This window comes from Tinamus guttatus, unplaced genomic scaffold (assembly GCF_059628265.1).
Source record: "Tinamus guttatus ecotype Peru unplaced genomic scaffold, ASM5962826v1 Tinamus_guttatus_pri_ptg000004l, whole genome shotgun sequence".
NCBI lineage: Eukaryota > Metazoa > Chordata > Aves > Tinamiformes > Tinamidae > Tinamus > Tinamus guttatus.
In genome coordinates this window covers 13,590,131-13,609,146 of record NW_028288538.1, presented here as the reverse complement: position 1 = coordinate 13,609,146, position 19,016 = coordinate 13,590,131, and the positions used below count along the sequence as shown (strand labels likewise).

The following is a 19,016-nucleotide window of genomic DNA, read 5'->3' as shown; positions in this document are numbered from 1 at the left end:
ACTTAACAAATATGTACATTGATTACAAAATACACTGTGATGACTGTTCTCTACTGGTCTCCTTCATCTGGTCCCTGCTCCCAGTGTCGTAATGGTAACAGTATTGGCAATGTTACCTGTGAATATTGACTGCTGTAGAGTCTGAGGGAAGTTAAACTGAAGTGCAAAGGAGAATATTAAAATTAAAAGGACATCCTTTAAAAATAGGTGTTATATATATGCAAGGAGCATAAAAGTGTATAAGCTCTGTCAAATTAAATGTAGAACCACAGCAGAGCTGACAAAAAGGTTTTAAGAGGCACCTTGCCAGGAATGTAGAATTAATAATATAAACTTTCAAATTCCATCACCAGAGAAGTCCTGCAGGAGAGAAAGTAAAACTATAGAGGATGGAAGTGGAGAAGGAGCTTTCAAGGTGGGAAGTCCATAGTCGAGAAGCTAAAGCTTCCTTTGCATTGGTAAAGAGCCAAACTCTGTGTGGTTTGCATGTGAGGAACCATCCTAAATGAATTCTCAGTAGGAGACACTTTAAGAGAAATTGGTAAATTGAACAGTAATTAATTGTGAGAGCTGTGTGATCTTTCCCCGAAGGGATTCGAACACTCAGTTACTGAAGTGCTACTGGGTCATCTTTTGCTGCAGTTGATCTCAATGTGAGCAGAAAAGAACGTAGCAAATGTGCCACTGGTGTCTCCAACAGGGCTCCAGGGGTGACATGGGAACTGCAGTGCTGTCAGTGTGACTGCTTTGCCAGGAAAATTCACTGCACTGGAGGAAAGGATAAATCAATAGACACACAGATAAAGCTGGTATTCTTTAGAACCATCAAAATGGCTTCTGTTAAGGGAGGTTATGCCTCACAGATCTATTGACGTTCTTTAAAGATGTCAACAAACATGCTGATATTATTGTTCATGCTTGAATATGCGATCAGTGTAACCTTAGAATGGAGATCACAAACCCGAGACCCTTGAGACCCATGCCCCAAGGCAGTCTGCACTGAACTGTGTCTTCTCTTCACCTGGAATCAAGCAGAGCAAGAATTCGTACAGTATGTAAAACCTAAACCATTTTTATGAGTAATCTTCATTCCTACAGAAATAGCAAAATAGAGAATAATTCACATAGCTCCCACAGTTTAATTCTCATGGGTAACAGTATATACTGCACTGAATTTTTAATAGTACATTATTCAGAGTATCACATAAATCGTTATTACTGATGTAATAAAACCTAAACCAACACAGCTGGAGAGACCAAGGATATAAATATACCATATATTTTTTGTATTGTAATAATATGGGTCAAATTATTTTCAAGTCTAAATCTGCTGATTTTAATTGAATTAGACAAGGTCTGCATATGTACATTTGCTATAATTCATGTACCTGTATAAATGCCCTTGCCTAATTTATATTTACATTTTCACAGAAAACATGCTGCGTGGTCCTCCTGAAAGGATGTTCTCTGTTCTGCAGATTGATTGACCTGCTGGGCGACTCAAAAAGCATCAGGGGAGGAAGATCTGGACACATTGCAGTTCAGGATTCTGAGGTATTTGTGTACCTAAAAATAAAGATTTATTTGGTTCCTGTGCTTTCTGGCCATCTTTCCATATCTACTGCAGTCTGTAGTTGCTTAGTGCTACTCTGTGTCTCATGCGCAAGTATGTGCAGTGAAAGCTCGGGTCTGGCTGAGCGCCCCTTGCAGGCAGGGCAGTGCTCACACGGCGACTCCATGGGAATCTCTTTGTTCTTTCTTCTTTCTGTCATCCCACTGTTCAGATAAAACACTGCACTTCGGATCATGCATCAAAAAAGATACCACATACAAATGTCTCAAACTTTTTGTCAGTGTCTTTAAGGCCCGATTAAATCTCACTGAAGCTCACTACTGCTGACACTGATTTGCAGTGAGAACTAAATTGGTCTGTCTGGGAAGCAGAGCCCCAACTTTTCTTCTTGGTTGGCTGAGCACATCATCAGGGCTCTGTGTGTAACTGAAACATATATTGCTTTGGCATCATGTAACTGATGATCGTAAAGTTCATAATTTGTTGACTGACCTGACTGACAGTGTAGAATATAGGGTCTGTTGGTTCCCGAGCTGGCCTGATCTCTGCAACAGCCGTACAGCGCGGCGCTCTCCCCACGGCGGTTTGGCACAGACCATGTTCCTCCCCGCGGGGGCTCTGGGACGGGGCTCTCCATGCTAGCACAAAGTGAAGGTGTTAGGGGAACGCTGTGCAGAACGCTTCATGTGCCGGTGTTATCTGCTGCACTAGGCAGTGCTTCCCCTTAAAGAGTTGGATATGGTTCTAGTAGAAGCTTATCAGGTAGGTTACAGTATGGGCAGGTCTGACTTCTGGATGCATCTGGAGAAAGACTATTTAAGAAATTTGCTTTTAGAGAAGAACAAGCACTCTGTTGCAGCCTATACCCTGTCCTTTTTTTCTCTACTTTCCCATTTTGGAATGGTATATGTCCATGAGCAGTAAATGTGAGGTAAGGTATTTGGCAGTACGCTCTTTTTTTCCCCTAAAACAACATCAACAAAAACTATCTGTTTCAGAATTCTTTATAAAAAGTCCTTAAAATGGAGATCAAATTCAACTCTGCTATTAAAAATAAATATCTCCTGACAAATGCATCCATGTAGCATGAAGAAAACCTCAAAGTGTATCCTGTTGGCCTTGCAATGATGTAAGTCCTATGTTTTCTTAATCAGAATGGGATACATTTTCAGAACCTTTTATCCTTCTACGGGGAACATATTTCCTAGAGCAAGAGACATATGGTGACTTATTATGGCTACTGATATAGCTACAGGGTCCTGAAGAACAGATCTTGAGCCTACCTACTTAGTAAAAAGCATGTAACATGAACACCAAAGGTAATGACAGACTTGACTCCATTAACACTTTAAAGAAAGCAAAATGGTGCATTTGGCAAAGAGATAGATGTAGCTAAACAAGAGAGCAGATTTGTGGTTCTGAAACATAACTTTTCTCAGGAAAGTGTCAATTTTCTGCATCTGACTTGCCAACCTACATACCTTCAGCTGTTTCCACTCCAGGCAGCTTCCAAGCTTGTACTGGTGTCTAGACACATTTTCACTTTCTGTTATAGACATATTTGCCACAAGAGATGGTGTTTGTGGTGCTTTGTCCCTTCTCTCCCATTCCACTTGTTTCAGTTCTGTGCTCCAAACATGCATCCCTCATCTTCTAGCAGGTGAGGTGCTACTCTGCCTGGTTTTCACTCTTCTAACTCCCTTTACTTCAAAATGGTTCACATTTGAATGTTTAAATCTGCCTAAGTTTTGCTTTTCAAGTATATATGAGATAGAGTAAAAATGAGAAATATATTTTGGACTTTTGTATTATAACGTTGGATTTCCAGGCCAGATTCCTTTGGCTCTCCGCAATCAAGTCTTTTTAATTGGAAAGGGTTGCTCTGAGATTAACAGCATACTCTGCACAGGATATACTTAGGAGCACACCCGAGCAGCAATCTTTTGTTACTTCTATGCAGAATCCATATTCATTAAGGTAATGAATCTATTAATTGAATATGTAAGTTCAGGTAATTAAATATAAGACTTATTTCTTTAGTCTAAAGGGTAATAATAAAAAATTTAAACCTGCGAACTAAATCACACATTTAGTGATGATAAATGTGAACTGAAAAGTGCAATATTCCAACATGAATTAGTTAATTGCTTCCGTTCATTAGGTGATGCACATTAGTAGAAGGTCAATTCATTTGAGGCTTGATGTGTTTTACAAATAATAAATTCAAACAGGTAAATTGAAGAGAAATTCCAAATAGAAAGGTGAGTTATATATTTAAACTCAGCATAGAGTTCCTACAACCAAGAGCACGCTATAGCTTTGCAGTTAAGAGCCTGCATGCTCTAAGCAGCATCACAGGCACCACATGTCGCCATCACACAAGCCCTGCTTTAAAATCTGGGTGCTCCACTGCAGTGACGGGGACAAGGCAGCCCCGTGGCCCTGTCCCAGCTGCGCCCAGCGTGGGGACAAACTGCAGCGTGGCGAGGAGCCTCGGGACGGCCGCAGAGCCGGCCGGGCTCCGGCTCCCCAGCCAGCGCAGCACAGGCCGACGTCGCTTCGTCATGTTCTTCAATCTGAGTTTAATTTTAGGACTGACTTTACTGCAGCAACAATTTACAGTTCTACTGAGTGTAAAGCAGCCACTATCACGGATTAGAAAGCTGACCATTATACTCACAGGTAAAAAAAAAAAAAAAAAAAAAAAAATGTGAGATTTCTTCACTGCTCATTTCTGGATTTTCAGTAATAAAAAATCATTCCTCTGGATAGCAGCATTTATTTTAGAGTTCATGTTAAAAGTAATGTAAAAATAAAATATATTTTTTATAATTTCTCTAGAACTTACATGTATCCAGAGTAATTTCTGAGCAATTTTTATAAAAATTTGTAACATTAAGATAGAGAATTCATTTAGATATTTGAAAAAATATATAATTTTTATAGGATTATCACAGTATTCTGGGTATTACTTTATGAAAGAAATAGAGGTTATGCTTATAGCTATTTTTATCTATCATGTACAAAGTATCTTTATCTAAAGTAAGGACCAAAACCATTCTGCATGCAATCTAAGGGCCATAATTCTTAAAAGATTTCAAGCAATGAATCGCTTTCAAATGATCAGGCTTAGAGACATTTAGGGAATTGATTCAATTAACCCAGAGGAAAAAAAGTGCTACAATGTGTGATTTATATTTGCAGATAAATTAAAATACAAGTATCTACTGAGGAACATTTGCTGCCATCATGGTCAGTAATGAAAATAACAGGCAATTAACGTAGAACACCTAAGGCTGAAGCTTTTACCCTCCGTAGCAGAACATCAAGTTCAGATTTTGTATGTGCAATTCTGAGTTTAAAAAGTAACTTAGTGGAAGTTTCTTTTTGATCCCTATTTTTCCTCCCTAAGTGATTTCTACAGCACATAAGAAATAGGATGGACATTTATTGAGGCAGAAGGCAAAAGAGCAGCAGAGGAGGTTCTCTCAGTCATGACTGAATTTGTGTGAGATACCAATGCTAAGTGGCAAAGGGATAGCTGAATGAGCTATATATATAAAGGAAGTAATAGGTCAGGTGGAAATCAGCTCAAGGAAGGGTTTTGAAGTTGATCTTGGAATGAATCACTGTGAGTGTCTAGCAGGATTATGTGATTTGGTTCCTTTGTGTGACAAAGTGCTTAGAAAATGTCCAGAGCACACCAAAGGGCATAGGAAATACTGATGGTGCAAAGGATTTGAAGTCATAAGAAGATCTTTGCAATTTTGGAGTTAATGTAGTCCCTGTACATTCCAGAGGTGTATCAGCAGATGCTCTGATATGACTGCTCTGTCCAAAACGGGTATTTGGGATGCAAGTGGTTTTATCTGAGCCTCTAATTCATGGCCTATATTCCTGAAGCAATGGGAGCATTGTAATAACGGGCAGAAAAACACCAATACTCTGAAGAACCTGTGGATACCTTAAATAAAACTGCTTTGTCTTCAACACCAGAACTCTGTCATTTGCACCCGCTAAAACTACCAAATGTCCCGCTTCCATCAGATGGTATTTGTGTAAGTGACGTCTGTGTGCTTGTCTACAGATAATACTAGGTGCTGGCAGTAGGCAGAAAAATTAAGACTTGAAAAGGAAACAAGGATGTTTGTTCAAACGTTATTTTCCACTTGGGTTAATCTAAATATAAAACTAAAACTCTTCAGGAATGAATTTGATCTTGGCTATATACTAGCCTAAATTCTAAGACTAAAGAAAGAAACAGGCTCACTTGGTGGTTCTTCGTTTCTTCACGAAGTGTGAAGACAGTAATATCTTTGTCATTACCACCTGAAACGGGACATATTTGTTTCCCAGTTGGAAGTTGCTGTCTAAATAGGAGTTTAATTTAAACCCATTCATGTGAGAAAAAAACAAAAAAACAGCCTGCCTTAACTGTCAGTGTATTTAGCATTGTGACTCACTCCCCGCACACACTGCAGGACTGCAGTAAGAACAATGGGTCTGCTGCCGTGCCTGGTGTTTGGGAACTGCAGAACTCGAGTCCTGGATAGTGTTTCTGTTCTTCTTGTTCTCAGTATGTGTTGGACTTTCTTTTTTCCACAAATTAGTTTGGTTTATTTCAGTATTCGTTGTTATTACTGAGTTATGCCAAAGCAATAGGTGAAGCAATCCCTTCCACAAAGAAATGACATTAAATATTATGTACTCACTTGCATGTTTTGAAGCCATGACTTTTGCTATCACCAAGTAACCTGTGCAGTGCTGATTCATTGAACCAGCATATTGAATGAGCACCATAGCATTGTGGACCTGGCTCCTAGTTCCTGTTTGACAAAGCTGTTGTACGTGATGAAAACCCACTTGCAGTCTTGGCACTGAGGCCTCCACCTCTCTCTTTTCAGGTGGAGGGAGAGACAGTGATACTGGTGGCTGGAGCAAAGGCACATGTCCCCAGGAGCCCTCTGAGGCCAGTTGTCGACCAGAGAGCCTGCAGTGGGACAGTGCGCACAGGTGGTGACATTCACTGCCCGGGGAACACACACAACACATCAATTAATCTAAAGGTAAGTCAGCTCTAACTTCTTTTGCAAACAAAATTCCTCTTAGCTGTGAAAGGAACACAATCCACCTGTCAAGGAATTGGTTGAGACTGGGGAAGCAATTAGAGGCACAGGAGCTCGGTGACAATACCACAGCTTAAAGCAGCTCTAGATTATGTACTTTGATGCACTCTCCAAAACCTCCTGAAAACTTTATTGACTCTGCTTAAGAATAAAACTGTTGTACAGTCTCCTTGTTCCTCAAACCTGTGAAAGAGCACATCCCCACGCTGATTTATTTTAAGTCAGCTTTTAGAATGTGTCATCCTTGTGATGAAGTGTTAGGTCTGTATTGCCAGTGTGCCATTAAAAATTGAATTTCTGATGTTTAAAAGTCTCACTCATCCCAAGTGTCACAATTTGACAGCCCTGCATGTCACATTACAGCACAGCATTATGGATCCATTTCCTCTGTCATGAAAAAAAAGAAAAATGGAAAATGAGGGAGAGCAAAATCTACAACCTCCTTTTTCATTATTCATCTGGAAATTCGCAGAAATATGCACGTTAGCCCTGAGATTGCTCCAGCAGCCCTCCGTATCTTGTGATGCCTATCTGTGCAGCAGCAAACTGCCCCATGCTCTTGTACAAATACTAAGAATGTACTTTGTCCAGCATGTCAGTTGTCTGTGAACTTGGAAAACAAGGAGGGAGGAACATCTCTGGGATCAACAAGTGGGTATCGTAACAAAATCAAAACATGATCAGATCCCGTTTATTCTTAGCTAGGTCAATAAAAAAGTCATGTGATATATTTCTTGCTACTTTGCTTTTGCCAACTCTGGATGGCCATTCACTCTCCTGCTCTTTCTCTGTTTATCTATCTGCAATGTGATAACTTCAGACCATGACATCTGATCAGCTGCATTGCTGGGGTGTTTGCATCAGTTTGCAAAACTTTAGTGATTTTGCTGAAAGTAACAAAAATGGCCCTAGCTTCAGGTATGTTGTCTGCCTAGAGTTTTTGTCCACGCAGACTATGAAGATTTTGGCCAGAAGTTTGTGACGTCCATGAGCCCAGTCAGAGCCCAAGCTGAAGCCATCTGCTGTTTCAGCCAGTGAGCTGGGACAGACGTTGGGCGCACACGCGCTGCTTGGCACACGCCGATGGATTTGACACAGTGAGTAATGGCACCAGGTTCTATTTGGCTGCTTCCTTTCCCTGGGACCCAGCCGCTGCCTTCCCATTATATGTTATGCCCAGCCTCCTCCTCCATGGCCTCGCAGCTATGAGGGTCCTACAAAAGATAATAGCTGGGAACAGGTGGCTGTTGCATGGATAAATATTTTGGCCCTTAGTCCTTGTCCAACTTCCAGGAAAAGAAAAAGCCACAGAGGGGCTGCAGAACCACCCTGGCAGCAGCACCTGCTCTTTCTGGTTGCTGCAGAGCTCCTTGCATGAGGGGGAACAGGCCATGGAGGCAAAGGAGTGCCTGGGGTGGTGGTGGGACCTTGCCAATGGGAAGCAAGGGATGGAGTATCGATCCTTTCCTTGAAGGGAGAAACAGAAACCCGGGAAATGGAACAAGGGCAAGAACCTCCCTTTGGGAAGAGACCTTCACGCAGGCGAAGGAATGGGGTCCCCTGAGCCCTATGGCAGCACTGACACTGAGGGAAACAAGGTGAGCAAGGCGCCCGGCATCACCAACCTCCAGGATGCAGTGAGCCCTTGTGCCAGATCGGCACCATCAGCAGGAACACTGCTGTGGGAGGGAGAAATCATCCCCACCCAGGCAGCTGGGTGATGTGAGGCGAGGGGCACAGGGCTGCAGTGTGGCCGTGTTGCAGCAGCTCAAAGTGCGAAGTGCAGCTGGCACCACAGCCGTGTTGCAGTGGAGTGGGCACAAGGCATGAGGTGCAGGTAGCACCACAGACACGTTGCAGTGCTGCGAGGCGTGCGTGGCACCACAGGCAGCACGCCAGCCGTGTTGCAGCCGTGTGAGGCAGGAGGCGCGTGCATGGGCACCACAGCCACACTGCAGCACCGTGAGGCACGAAGCACGCACAGCACCACATGCAGCACCACAGACACGTTGCAGCAGTGCAAGGCATGAGATGCACGCGCAAGCGCCACCAGAGTTGCATTGCAGCGTCGCGAGGGACGTGCACAGGCAGTAGCAGATACGCTGCAGCGGTGCAAGGCGTGAGGCATGAGGCGCGTGCGTGGGCACCACAGCCACGTTGCAGCGGCGCGAGGCACAAGGCGCGGGCACAGGCAGCACCACAGCCACATTGCAGCGGCACGAGGCACGGCACAGGCAGCACCACGGCCGCCTTGCAGCGGCGCGAGGCGCGGGGCGCGTGCGCGGGCAGCACCACAGCCCTGGTAGCGGCGCGAGGCGCGTGCGCGGGCAGCAGCACGGCCGTGGTAGCGGCGCGGGCCGCGGGCGGCCCCCTGGCGGCGGCGGCGGGCGGCCTCGCTGGCGCTCTCGGTATCGCGGCGGGCGGCAGGGGGCAGCAGCCCGACGGGGATGGCGGCGGCGCGGCAGGTAGGGCCGCCGTGTTTTCCTTGCATCCATCACTGTCGCCCGCCGAAGCGCCGCACTTTGATGTAAGTCGCGGCGAAACTGCGAGCGGGGCCGTGCGGGGAGCGCCGGGGCGCGGCGGGGGGAACCAGCGCGGGGCCTCGCGCGGCGCCTCCGCTCCCGAGCGCTGCGGGGCCCCGGGCGGCGGCGGGGGGCAGGGACAGAGCGGCGGGACGGGGCTCCGCGCGGCCCCTCGGGAGCGCCCGGCGCTCGCGCGGCCGCTGCGCCGCCCCCGGCCCCCTCGTCCCGCCGCGGGCGGGCGCCGGGACCCCCGGGCCGGGGGCGCCGCCGAGGGGCCGTCGGGGCGCGGCGGCGCTGGCGGAGCTGGCGGCGCTGCTCGCGCCCTAGGTAGGACGGACCTGCCCCCCTGCCTCTGCCCCATGTCCAATAAGAAGAGCCCCCGCTTGACACCTGCCTATATACAGGGACGGGAGCAACATCTGCAGCCGGCCCGGGAGGGGGGAGGGAGCCCAAGCCGCCCCGAGCGCAGCAGCCCCCGCGGGTCCGAGCGGGGGGCTCGCCTGCCCTATAAACCCCCCCGCCGCCATGACTTCCAGTAAGATTGAGATGCCCGGGGAGGTGAAGGCAGATCCCGCAGCCCTGATGGCATCTCTGCATCTGCTGCCTTCTCCCGCGCTCAACCTGGAAATCAAGTACACCAAGGTAAGCCGGGTGCTCGTGCTCGCAGGGGCTGCGCAGGGAGTTTTGCTTGAAATCGGGTGCCAGCTGCCCCAACCGACTTGAGTACAGAGATGAGAAACTGCCTTGACTTTATCTGTAATAAAGAAAACTGATTGTTTTAGCCTTATAATCAGCTGGAGAAAAACGCCGGAAAATAGAAAAGCAAGTGAGACTTGTTGAGACTGGCTGTGTCACTTTCCTGTGCTTTAACATTGTTATTTTCTACAGAGCTGTTGGCGTTTATTTTCAGTGCAAAATCAGTAGTTCCTTAGTATTCTTCAATTGCATTTCCTATAAATCTCAAGGAGTTACTATACATACGTGTGTTCCTTCATCAGAAAATGATTTTTTTTTTCATGAATGCCCTGCGTTCCTATGGGACTCTTTTATAATCCCTAGCGGACTCCTAATGCTACCAGGTTGTTACAGCTCTGGAACAGGTCTCTTTACTAACTTCCTTGATATTTGAATATACCCTTGAACGGTGTTGTAAGGAGGCATATGTTTTCCAACTAACCTTTAAGACTTATTTTCTTAAAATGAGGGTTGAGAATCGTCCCATCAGGTCTATGTGGGGGAAAAAGAAAAAAAAAAGAAAAAAAAAACAACAACAACAAAAAAGAAAGAATCTGCTGGATTTCTGTGATACATAGCAGGACTGAATAGTTTTTGTAGACTAAAATGGGGTCTGAGACCCGTTATTTGTATGTGAAGCAGTTCGAATTCTCAAATTCGTTTTTATGTTTTGAGTCTTTGCATCCTTAGTGTCTGTAACTAAGGAACTAATTTCATTTCTGTTGGAGAAGTTTCAAATGTATTGTACGAACAGATTACAATGTGTCAGACTTTGTTTCTAATTACTGAGTAACCTAATAGGAAAGTAAAGCACATCAACACTGGAAAAAGGTGATAACATTTTTATCTACTGGAAATACAACTTCAGGAGGTTTAGAACTGATAGGAAACTCATTCTGGCCAGTGTGTTGCAATATTTTCCTCCATATCATCACTTTAAAAGCTTTTCATCTTTTCTCTTTTTTAAGCGGGTGCCAAAACCAATTTGTCCTCTAATTTGTTACAGCTATTCCAGTTCTAGAAGATTGTTTCAGAACAAGCTCAACTATTTTAGATTTCATTACATTTTAATGAGAACTGTGATATGCAAATTAAAAGATGCTTATGATTTCTTCCGTGTAATTTATTTGAAGTTAGCTTAAATAAATAAAGTAGATGGTTATTTGATGCTGTGTGATATTATGCTTTGGGAGCAGTGATTCTGTGCATCTAACATTTGGCTTGAATTTTGTTTGTTGCTGTTTTTATTATCAGATATGCTTCAGAAGTGTTCAGAGTATTTTGATATTTGCTGGTAGTGTACAAAGTGAGTGAACTTGTATTTCTCAGTTTTAAAGCTGCAGAAATTATTCTAAAAACCTTTAAAAAAACACAGTCATTAGCATCATATCTCCCTATTTTTTTAGAATGCAAACTGGATAGTAACCTTTAATAAATCAGAATACATGGTGCCATCATCTCAGAAATATGTGAGATATCACATTTTATACTAATGAAACAAGCGGAAGAAAGTTATTCTATTTCAATACTAAACCAGTAACAACAACAAAAATTTTCTTCTAGACTTGGTTTCGAGATATCAGGTAACTCCGGGCTGTTCTTGAGAGAAATTTGGTTTAGGACAGGTATCAAATATTTTATTTGGCACATCCTCTGTCTCTGTTTTTCTGTCTGTCTCTCTCTTCCCTCCCTTTTCTCTTTCTCTGCAGGAAATACAAGTGATTTATAGATAATTGGAGTCTTCAGTTTGGAGTCTTGTCTCGGGCAGGACTTTTATCCAGGATCCACTTTCCTACCTATTACAAAGAAAAACAATCAAAAATGAAATAATGGATTGTAACTTGATTCTTTCATTTGGGGGAGTGGTCGCTTCATGTCTTAAATGACAAACAACTTCCGTAAACAATAAATAACATTAGACTAAAGCACTTTACCCCAAAAATCCCCTCCCAAACCTTGTAAAATCAGACATCTGTAAGCATTCCTAGCAGCCTCTCTCCTGCTTGTTAGCTGAGAATTTTAAATACACAACCAGGACTCAGAATTCTTGAGCTCTTTATTACAGCTGTCTCTGAAAGTAAAATCTTAACCACTTGGGAGTTGATTCTTTATGAAAAATAAAGTTACCTGTGGACATTTTTTAAACTAAGTGAAGTAATTTTAAAAGTATGTTTTATGAATTCAATTTCTGGAATTCTAAATTTGTGAAATAGGTGATTTTTTGAAAGTCAAATACATTAAAAGTTCCTGAAATCCCTAAATAAGATTTTGTAAAGATTTTTCATATGTACTGAAAAAAAAATTTACCAATTAGTCTTTAAAACATCACGTTATCCTTGGAAATGCTAGTTCGAGGAATTCAAGAACATAAATAAAACAAATACAGCCCATGTGTTGGTAGTATTTGTGTAAACTATTTAGCAGATTTTATAAAACTTTCATAGTAAAATATTTACATTTTCCTCTGGTAAGCTTACTAAAATGATCAGAAAAAAATGTATATTAATTAAGTCTAATTAATGTGATGAAAAATTGATGTGTAGTGCTTATTTGAAATGTACAGCAGTAGCTGCTGTGACTTCACTGTTGGGAGTCAGCCTGTGCTTCTTTAAAAAAGTAGTTGTTACAAGTATTTTCTTCATCTTTTTACTGCCTCCACATGGTCTCTGTGAAAAATAATTAGTTTTAGATATGCATAATAAGACATGATGGATGGGATGTAAAAAAAAACATATTGTAGCCAAACATGAAGATCAGAGTTCAAACATGCTTGCAGAGTTAAGTACTTCTGTGTGGGTGGCAAGTAGTAAAACTGCTACATGCAGGATTGTCTCTCTTCTTCCAGTGTGATGACCCTTAATTCTGTATTTCTTAGGATTAACATTTCGAGAGGAATTACTTGCAAAGAGCAGAGGACCTGCCTGTGTGGAATCGTGTTATTCTGCAGCCCAGCAGCACTGTCCCCCAGACCTGTCACAAGTTTGTGACAGTGCTGTCCCCTGCACAAAAGAGCCCATCAGCAGGAGGGCATGCGGGGATCAACCCTCTCCCTGGCAGCAAGCGATGCTTCCAGGGTGTGCCAGGAGCTCTCCTGGGATGGTTCCTTGGAAGTGTGCGCTTGCGGAGATGGGCCCTGGGGAGAAGCCGGGCAAGGACGTGCTCTTTGCCTGCTGTGCAGGGCAAGCACGGCGCCTGGAGCCTGGCGGCTCCCGGGGGGGACCCGTGCGTCCCAGGCTCCACCAGCGCCTCCCTTCTCACACCTTTCTGAAACTCCAGTGTGCCCCCAGGGTTGAGTGAGTGTCTGCCAGCAGGCGTGGAGGCATCCAGGGGGGCAAACCCTGGGCAGCATTTTCCCCCGCTAAACCTCAGCTGCCTCTATTTGAGGAGGAAAGGTCTTTATGCAGGATGTGGCCTTTCCTTGCTCTGGTGTCATCAAATCTGATCTATGGAGTATTTTCTTAGTGGCTTTAGCAAGTCATGGTGACTTCAAAGGACAGCTCGCGCTAGGAAACAAGGACCCTGGGGACTGTCCTGCTTCTAGCTTCTGTCAAAGCTTTGTGTTACTGTGAGTGACCAAACTTGTCCTCAGTTTGCATCATGATGGGGACACTAATTCATCTGGATGTTGTAACGTTTCTTTCCTGCTCGTCAATTAGTTTTAGTCTGATCCTGAGCATGAGGAAGAGGTAAAGAATATGAGGTGCTGTGAGGGGGTGAAGGTGCAATGCTGTGGCAATGAAGATGTGCAGAAACATTCCTGTGGTAGTGGCTGTACAATGTGTAGAATTTCTACAGTAATTCTACTACAAAATGTCTGTGTGGAAAGGTTCACCCCTAGCCTTAAACCGTAGACTAAAAGCAAGCCAGTTCCTAAACACAGATCAGGTAAATAGTCAAACTGTCAGCCTGCCCAGCAATGAAACAGAACATCATAAACTTCAATTTGAATTAAGTGTGGGCAAACTGCTTCTGGGCAAATGAGAACTAAGAAAAACATTTGAAACTCTAATATAATAAGCATTTTGGTTTGAAGTCTTTTGCTGTTAAGTTTCTGTGTTTTCATTCCCACTGTGCTTTCTTGGCATTGCACAGAAATGAATGTTGCAGAATATTATTACAAATTCTTTTCCCCAGTGTTTCTTGCATGTGTTTCCCTGTTAAAATTCTAGGCTGAAATTCAGCTAGGAGGCAAGAAATCTATTTTGTTTAGAATAACTGAGCAGAATCTTGTCATTTTTTGAACTCATGACAGAGCTTTGGCAGAATTCAGGTAAGTGCAGAATAAATTATATTCCCATCTGCAACTCCCTGAATAGGTTCACAATTTTAACATCTTACTTTTGAAGTCAAATTCAGTAACTGAGACTTGAGCTGAAGCAATTAGCTAGCATTTTGGGTTAGCTCTCTGAGTGCTGTCCAAATGCAAAAGATGGGACAGAGAAAATCAGAGACGGTTGCATGAAAAGAGGACAAATAGAATAACTACTTTTTTCATGTGTTGAACATGTCAACATCTGATGCTAACACTTGATATATCCTTTTCTATCCTCATCTATGAAGTTTTAGGGTATATATTGTATTTAGATTTATTTTAGTTCAAATCTGCAGTTTAAACTGTTCTAGTTTGTGCGTACATTGCGGTTAGTATTACAATCCGTATAGCAATAGCAAACTACTCAGGCATTTCTTTCTATTGAATAGCCTGAATATAAGATTCTTTCCGTCTTTCCCAAACCTGTAAGGCATTTTGCGCAACCCAAATTTGCCCAGGTTTTGTATGAGGGATCACAAAACAATTGTAGTCTTAGTCATAACCCAATCTTCTGCTTTTGCCTACCTCAATGTGTCTGCTATAACTGTACTTATTTTGAAAGCCTTAAAATACAGGAACTACCACACTGAAATTGGCCCCTACTAGAGAGCTACTGTAGATAACTAGGAGATAACAGAGTGGGTCACTCTGTAGTAGTGACTTCTTAGCATGCCCAGGACTGAATACTTTGAGGAAAATGCAAAGAGTCTAATTGCATCAGGCCATATAATGCTATATTGCTGTCTGGGGAAAATTTCCTTCTCATTGTCCAGTGCAATATCTTGCTATATCATCTATCCAGGTCAGATGATACAGCGAGAGGTAGGGCTCTGCAACAAATATTCTTCTCATATTGAAAAAATGTCAATGATTCCAATTTCCCAGTGTAAAAGATGTATATATTTATTTCCCTAACAGCATAACCATGAGCCCAGTAGTGATCAGAGCACTTGGCTGAGCTAGAGAAGAGCCTAATTCATATCCCTTCTCTGAAGCAGAGTGAGAACTTCAATGTGAATCCTCACTTTCTGATGGTGATAGTTCCCAGTTTGAAACGTTGTCCAGCAGTGTCTTTGGCCATCCTTCAGGAGAGTCTCTCTCCTGTTGGATAATCCATTCATTCCAAATATTTTTTATTGTTATATTGAGAGATCCATTTGATAGCCCAGTGATCACGTCATATGGAAAAGTAGGATCCAGTCTCTGTTCCAAGAATACCCAAGGTGCCAGACCAAACGAGTATTTGATCCAAGATGTCTTGCTACCTGTACTGACCCTAACTATTGGACTGAGTTGGAAGATGTGTAGTGAACACACATGTTTCTTTTGAGAAAAATACCTCTTCTCCATTCCATCCCGTCCTTTAGAGACTTTGCCATAGAAGTTAATCACACCTGGTGCATTTCCATGTTAAATTTCTGTCTTGATGAATTCATCTTTTTCTGATTAAAAGTTCCCAGCAGCTAGTCCAAAATGCATGGCAAACTGCAGCCAGGTGGTTCATCTCCCTAGCAGTGCAAAGTTGTTCCCCACAGTCCTCAGTGGGCTCTGCCAGTTCCCGCTGCCATGAGCCACTTTGTCCTGGGAGCCGCACACCGCTGAGTCCTTGTCTCCGCTCCTCTCCTCCCCAGTGCAGATGATTGGCAGGGGCCTTCAGTAAGCTCTGCACAGAAGCTGCTGCTCGTTTGGAATGTGCCAGTATCTGTCTATTAAACCCTGCCTTCCAAACTTGGTTCTTTGCTCTTGTTATCGCAGGCAAGTATCATCTACCCTTGAGTTGCCCAGACACCCTTTAATTTCAATCCTAATTAATATTTTTTATCTGCAAGCCATGTATCTTGCTATTAATGATCTGCAAAAGCAGGTGAACCAAGATATTGATTGCTAGTCACAGTAATGAAAGGGCACCTCGCTATTAACCTCTTTCCAGGGAGAATTATCCATTTATTTCCAGTCTTTTTATCTTATCTCTTAACCACTTTTTAATCCATGGCAGGACTTTATCTTTCACCATATGGTTGCTAACTTTTCTTAATAGCCTCTTGCTAAGGACTTTATCATCAAAAGGCTTTTTAAAGTCTAAATAAATTATATCCACTGATTCATCTCAGTCCCTCATTTGGCTAACTATCTTCCAAGAAATCTCACAGGTTTACAGAGATAAATGACAAAGATGAGTTCGTTGGTTCATATCATAAATTCCTTATCAGATCCTGCGTAAAGTCACATTTTTTTCTCTTACAGTTTTGCAGATATTTTTCTTAAGAATAAGCTGTAACATTTTGCCATTTCACTCTCTGTTCTTAAACAGCACAACTTTTTTTTTTTTTTTAAGAATAGAACTCAGGCTTTGAAACAAGTACCAAAAAAGTTAGTTTTTTTTTTTTTTTTTCTGGGAAAGGAATGTATTTAGGAATTATGGAGGCCTGGGCTACATATCTGCTATTAGAAGCTAAGAAGTATATATATCAAACTGTATTTAAGATGAAAGAAATTAGATACAAATAATACATTTATATGGAGACAGCACTGTAAAGAATTATAATTCAAATCTTATATGTGAAGATAAACATAAAACATGTAAATTAAAAATAAATCTTCAGAAAATTGTAGAAATGAATCCTCAGACAAGTGCTGGCATCCCTACTGAAACACAAAAGAAGTAGCGCAAACATAAATGCAAAGACTTCCTAATACATACAGAAAGACAAAGTTAAAAAATGATTGTCATCTAAGGACCCAATCATTCACTGCTTTTATTTATATTAAAAGGAATAGAGGAATTCCTGTTCTGACTGTATTTTTCCCAAAACACAAGTTGGGTATTTCAGAATTAGTCAAAAAAGCTCCTACTGACCAGTATTTTTTGTTGCTTTTAATAGCAGGCTGCCTTTTTGACATGAACGTGACACAGCAATTTTAAGTAATGCAGTGTAACTAAGCTGTAGATATAGGAGCATTTCATTACTAAAAACCATTTCCAACTGGCAGAGAAAAGGACTTCATTATTCTTCACGTAGAGTCAGTTCCTCTCCCAGAGAGCACAGGGGACTAGATTTTTGACTTGAAACATAATACGTGCCAGCATTGCTGGGCTGAAGGGGGAAAGTATTTTAGAGCAGAGAACCATCCACATCGAATTCTGTGACCCAGGTGAAAACATTTAAGGTCAGTTCAATCTCAGATGACCTTAGCTGGAGGTTAAAACACAGGGACCACAGTGACCACTAGATTATGTAGAAGATCTCCCCTGTGAAGGATTCGTACGCAACTAAACTAAGTTGTATTGAGAACCAAAGGGAAGCTGTGGGGACAGCTGAGGAAGGGCGTGTGGCAGGTGTTGCGCCTGCAGAAAGGATAATTTTGCTAATTTCTATATTTCGTGTATGCAAAATAAACTACTTGAAAAAAATCCATTTGGAAGGTAGCAGAGGCTACCCGCGAGAACAGCCCTCGTTGCTGAGCTCAGATGAAGAGATGATGCTGGGCTGACACTGTCCTCGTGCTGTTCTCTGCTAAGCTAGCAATGATTAAACAAAGCTCTTCAGATATGACTCTGCTGATCAGAAAGTGCCTTTCCTCATGAAACACATATTTAAAAGGCTTCACTCTGAAGTGAAACTAATTTACCTCCAGAACAGGACTTTTACCAGTATTTCAATACTATGCTAGTGTTGTAAAGGGAGTGAAGTGTGCTGGCTTCAGTGGAGCTTGGGGCAGATTTTAAGAAGATGGGAGGCCATTATCCAAAGCATTAATTGACTGGCATATAAAAGCTATTATTTTCCTTTTCGGAATATGTGAATTTATCTTAAACGAAGCCTTTCAGCAAGTACAGCTAGTCAGGACCTCAGGCCTATGTTTCATCTAAACGAGCTCCCTCCGCCTGGAGGTCCCTGCAGCTCTGTACTGTGGCTTTGTTCCCTCGTGGTTTGGGGGTTTGGGGTGTAACTGGTATTAGGGCTTCAGTAAAGATGAGTCCCCAGAACAAGTATTTTTCCTATCACCTTCCAGAGTACAGACTAGTGGCTCTGTTTTTCTTCTTTTAGCCTTACAACTCACATTGATTTTGAACAGAAATGTTATCTACTTTTCATATAGCCAAATTAACACTCTTAAATGATCATCCCTTTTGGAAATATCCTCAGTATCTCTATTTAAGGGGTTTTTTTTTGCCTTTTTTGTTGTAGCTTTTTGTTGTTGTTGTTATAGAACATCTGTACTTGTTTGCTTAAAACTTATGCTTCTTTTGGCAGTTTTATTTGTCTTATCATTTTGGTATTCCTTTTCTTTAGAGTGACTAATAGCAACATTTCATTTTATATTTTGCTGCCTTTTAAAATTAGCTCTTTTGTTTGGCCTGCTTTATCTTGTACCTTTCTGCTTAACCACCCCATTTATTTTCTTGCTTCTGCTTCCCATGTTTAGCCTTGGGAATGCAAATCTTCTTTGACTCCTTCACATTCTTAAGCTTCCATGCTGATTCTATGGATTTTAATTTCCTTACTTCAAGCAGGGAGTTTCTAAGTTACTTCCTCTTTTTAAAAAAATACCCTCTTGAAGTTTAGTATCCCAGAGAGTAGGACTTCTTCATGTATTTCTCTCCTGTAATGACACTGAAATTATTTATGTGATAACCATTTCTCAGGGGCTCAGACACAACTTTTAGTCCTTGACAGAACTAAGCCAAAGTTGTTTGGATTAGGATAGAGCTGTATGTTCTCTGGGCACTCTTGCAGTGCAGCTCG

General features: G+C 42.4%; 1 protein-coding gene across 2 annotated transcripts in view; it reads left to right on the top strand.

Moving 5' to 3' along the window:
- The first annotated feature begins 9,127 nt into the window (after positions 1–9,127).
- The window catches only part of ALDH1A2 (aldehyde dehydrogenase 1 family member A2), a 55,001-nt gene continuing 45,112 nt past the window's right edge, over positions 9,128–19,016 (top strand). The window contains exon 1 of one of the 2 annotated variants that reach the window (XM_088520253.1): positions 9,128–9,226. Coding sequence is in view for 1 of the 2 variants with exons in the window: in XM_010214329.2 (XP_010212631.2) it covers positions 9,747–9,863 (117 nt within the window). In the remaining variant the exon portion in view is untranslated. Of the gene's footprint in view, positions 9,227–9,740; positions 9,864–19,016 lie in introns of those variants that run through there. The other variant, XM_010214329.2, reaches the window with a different exon arrangement.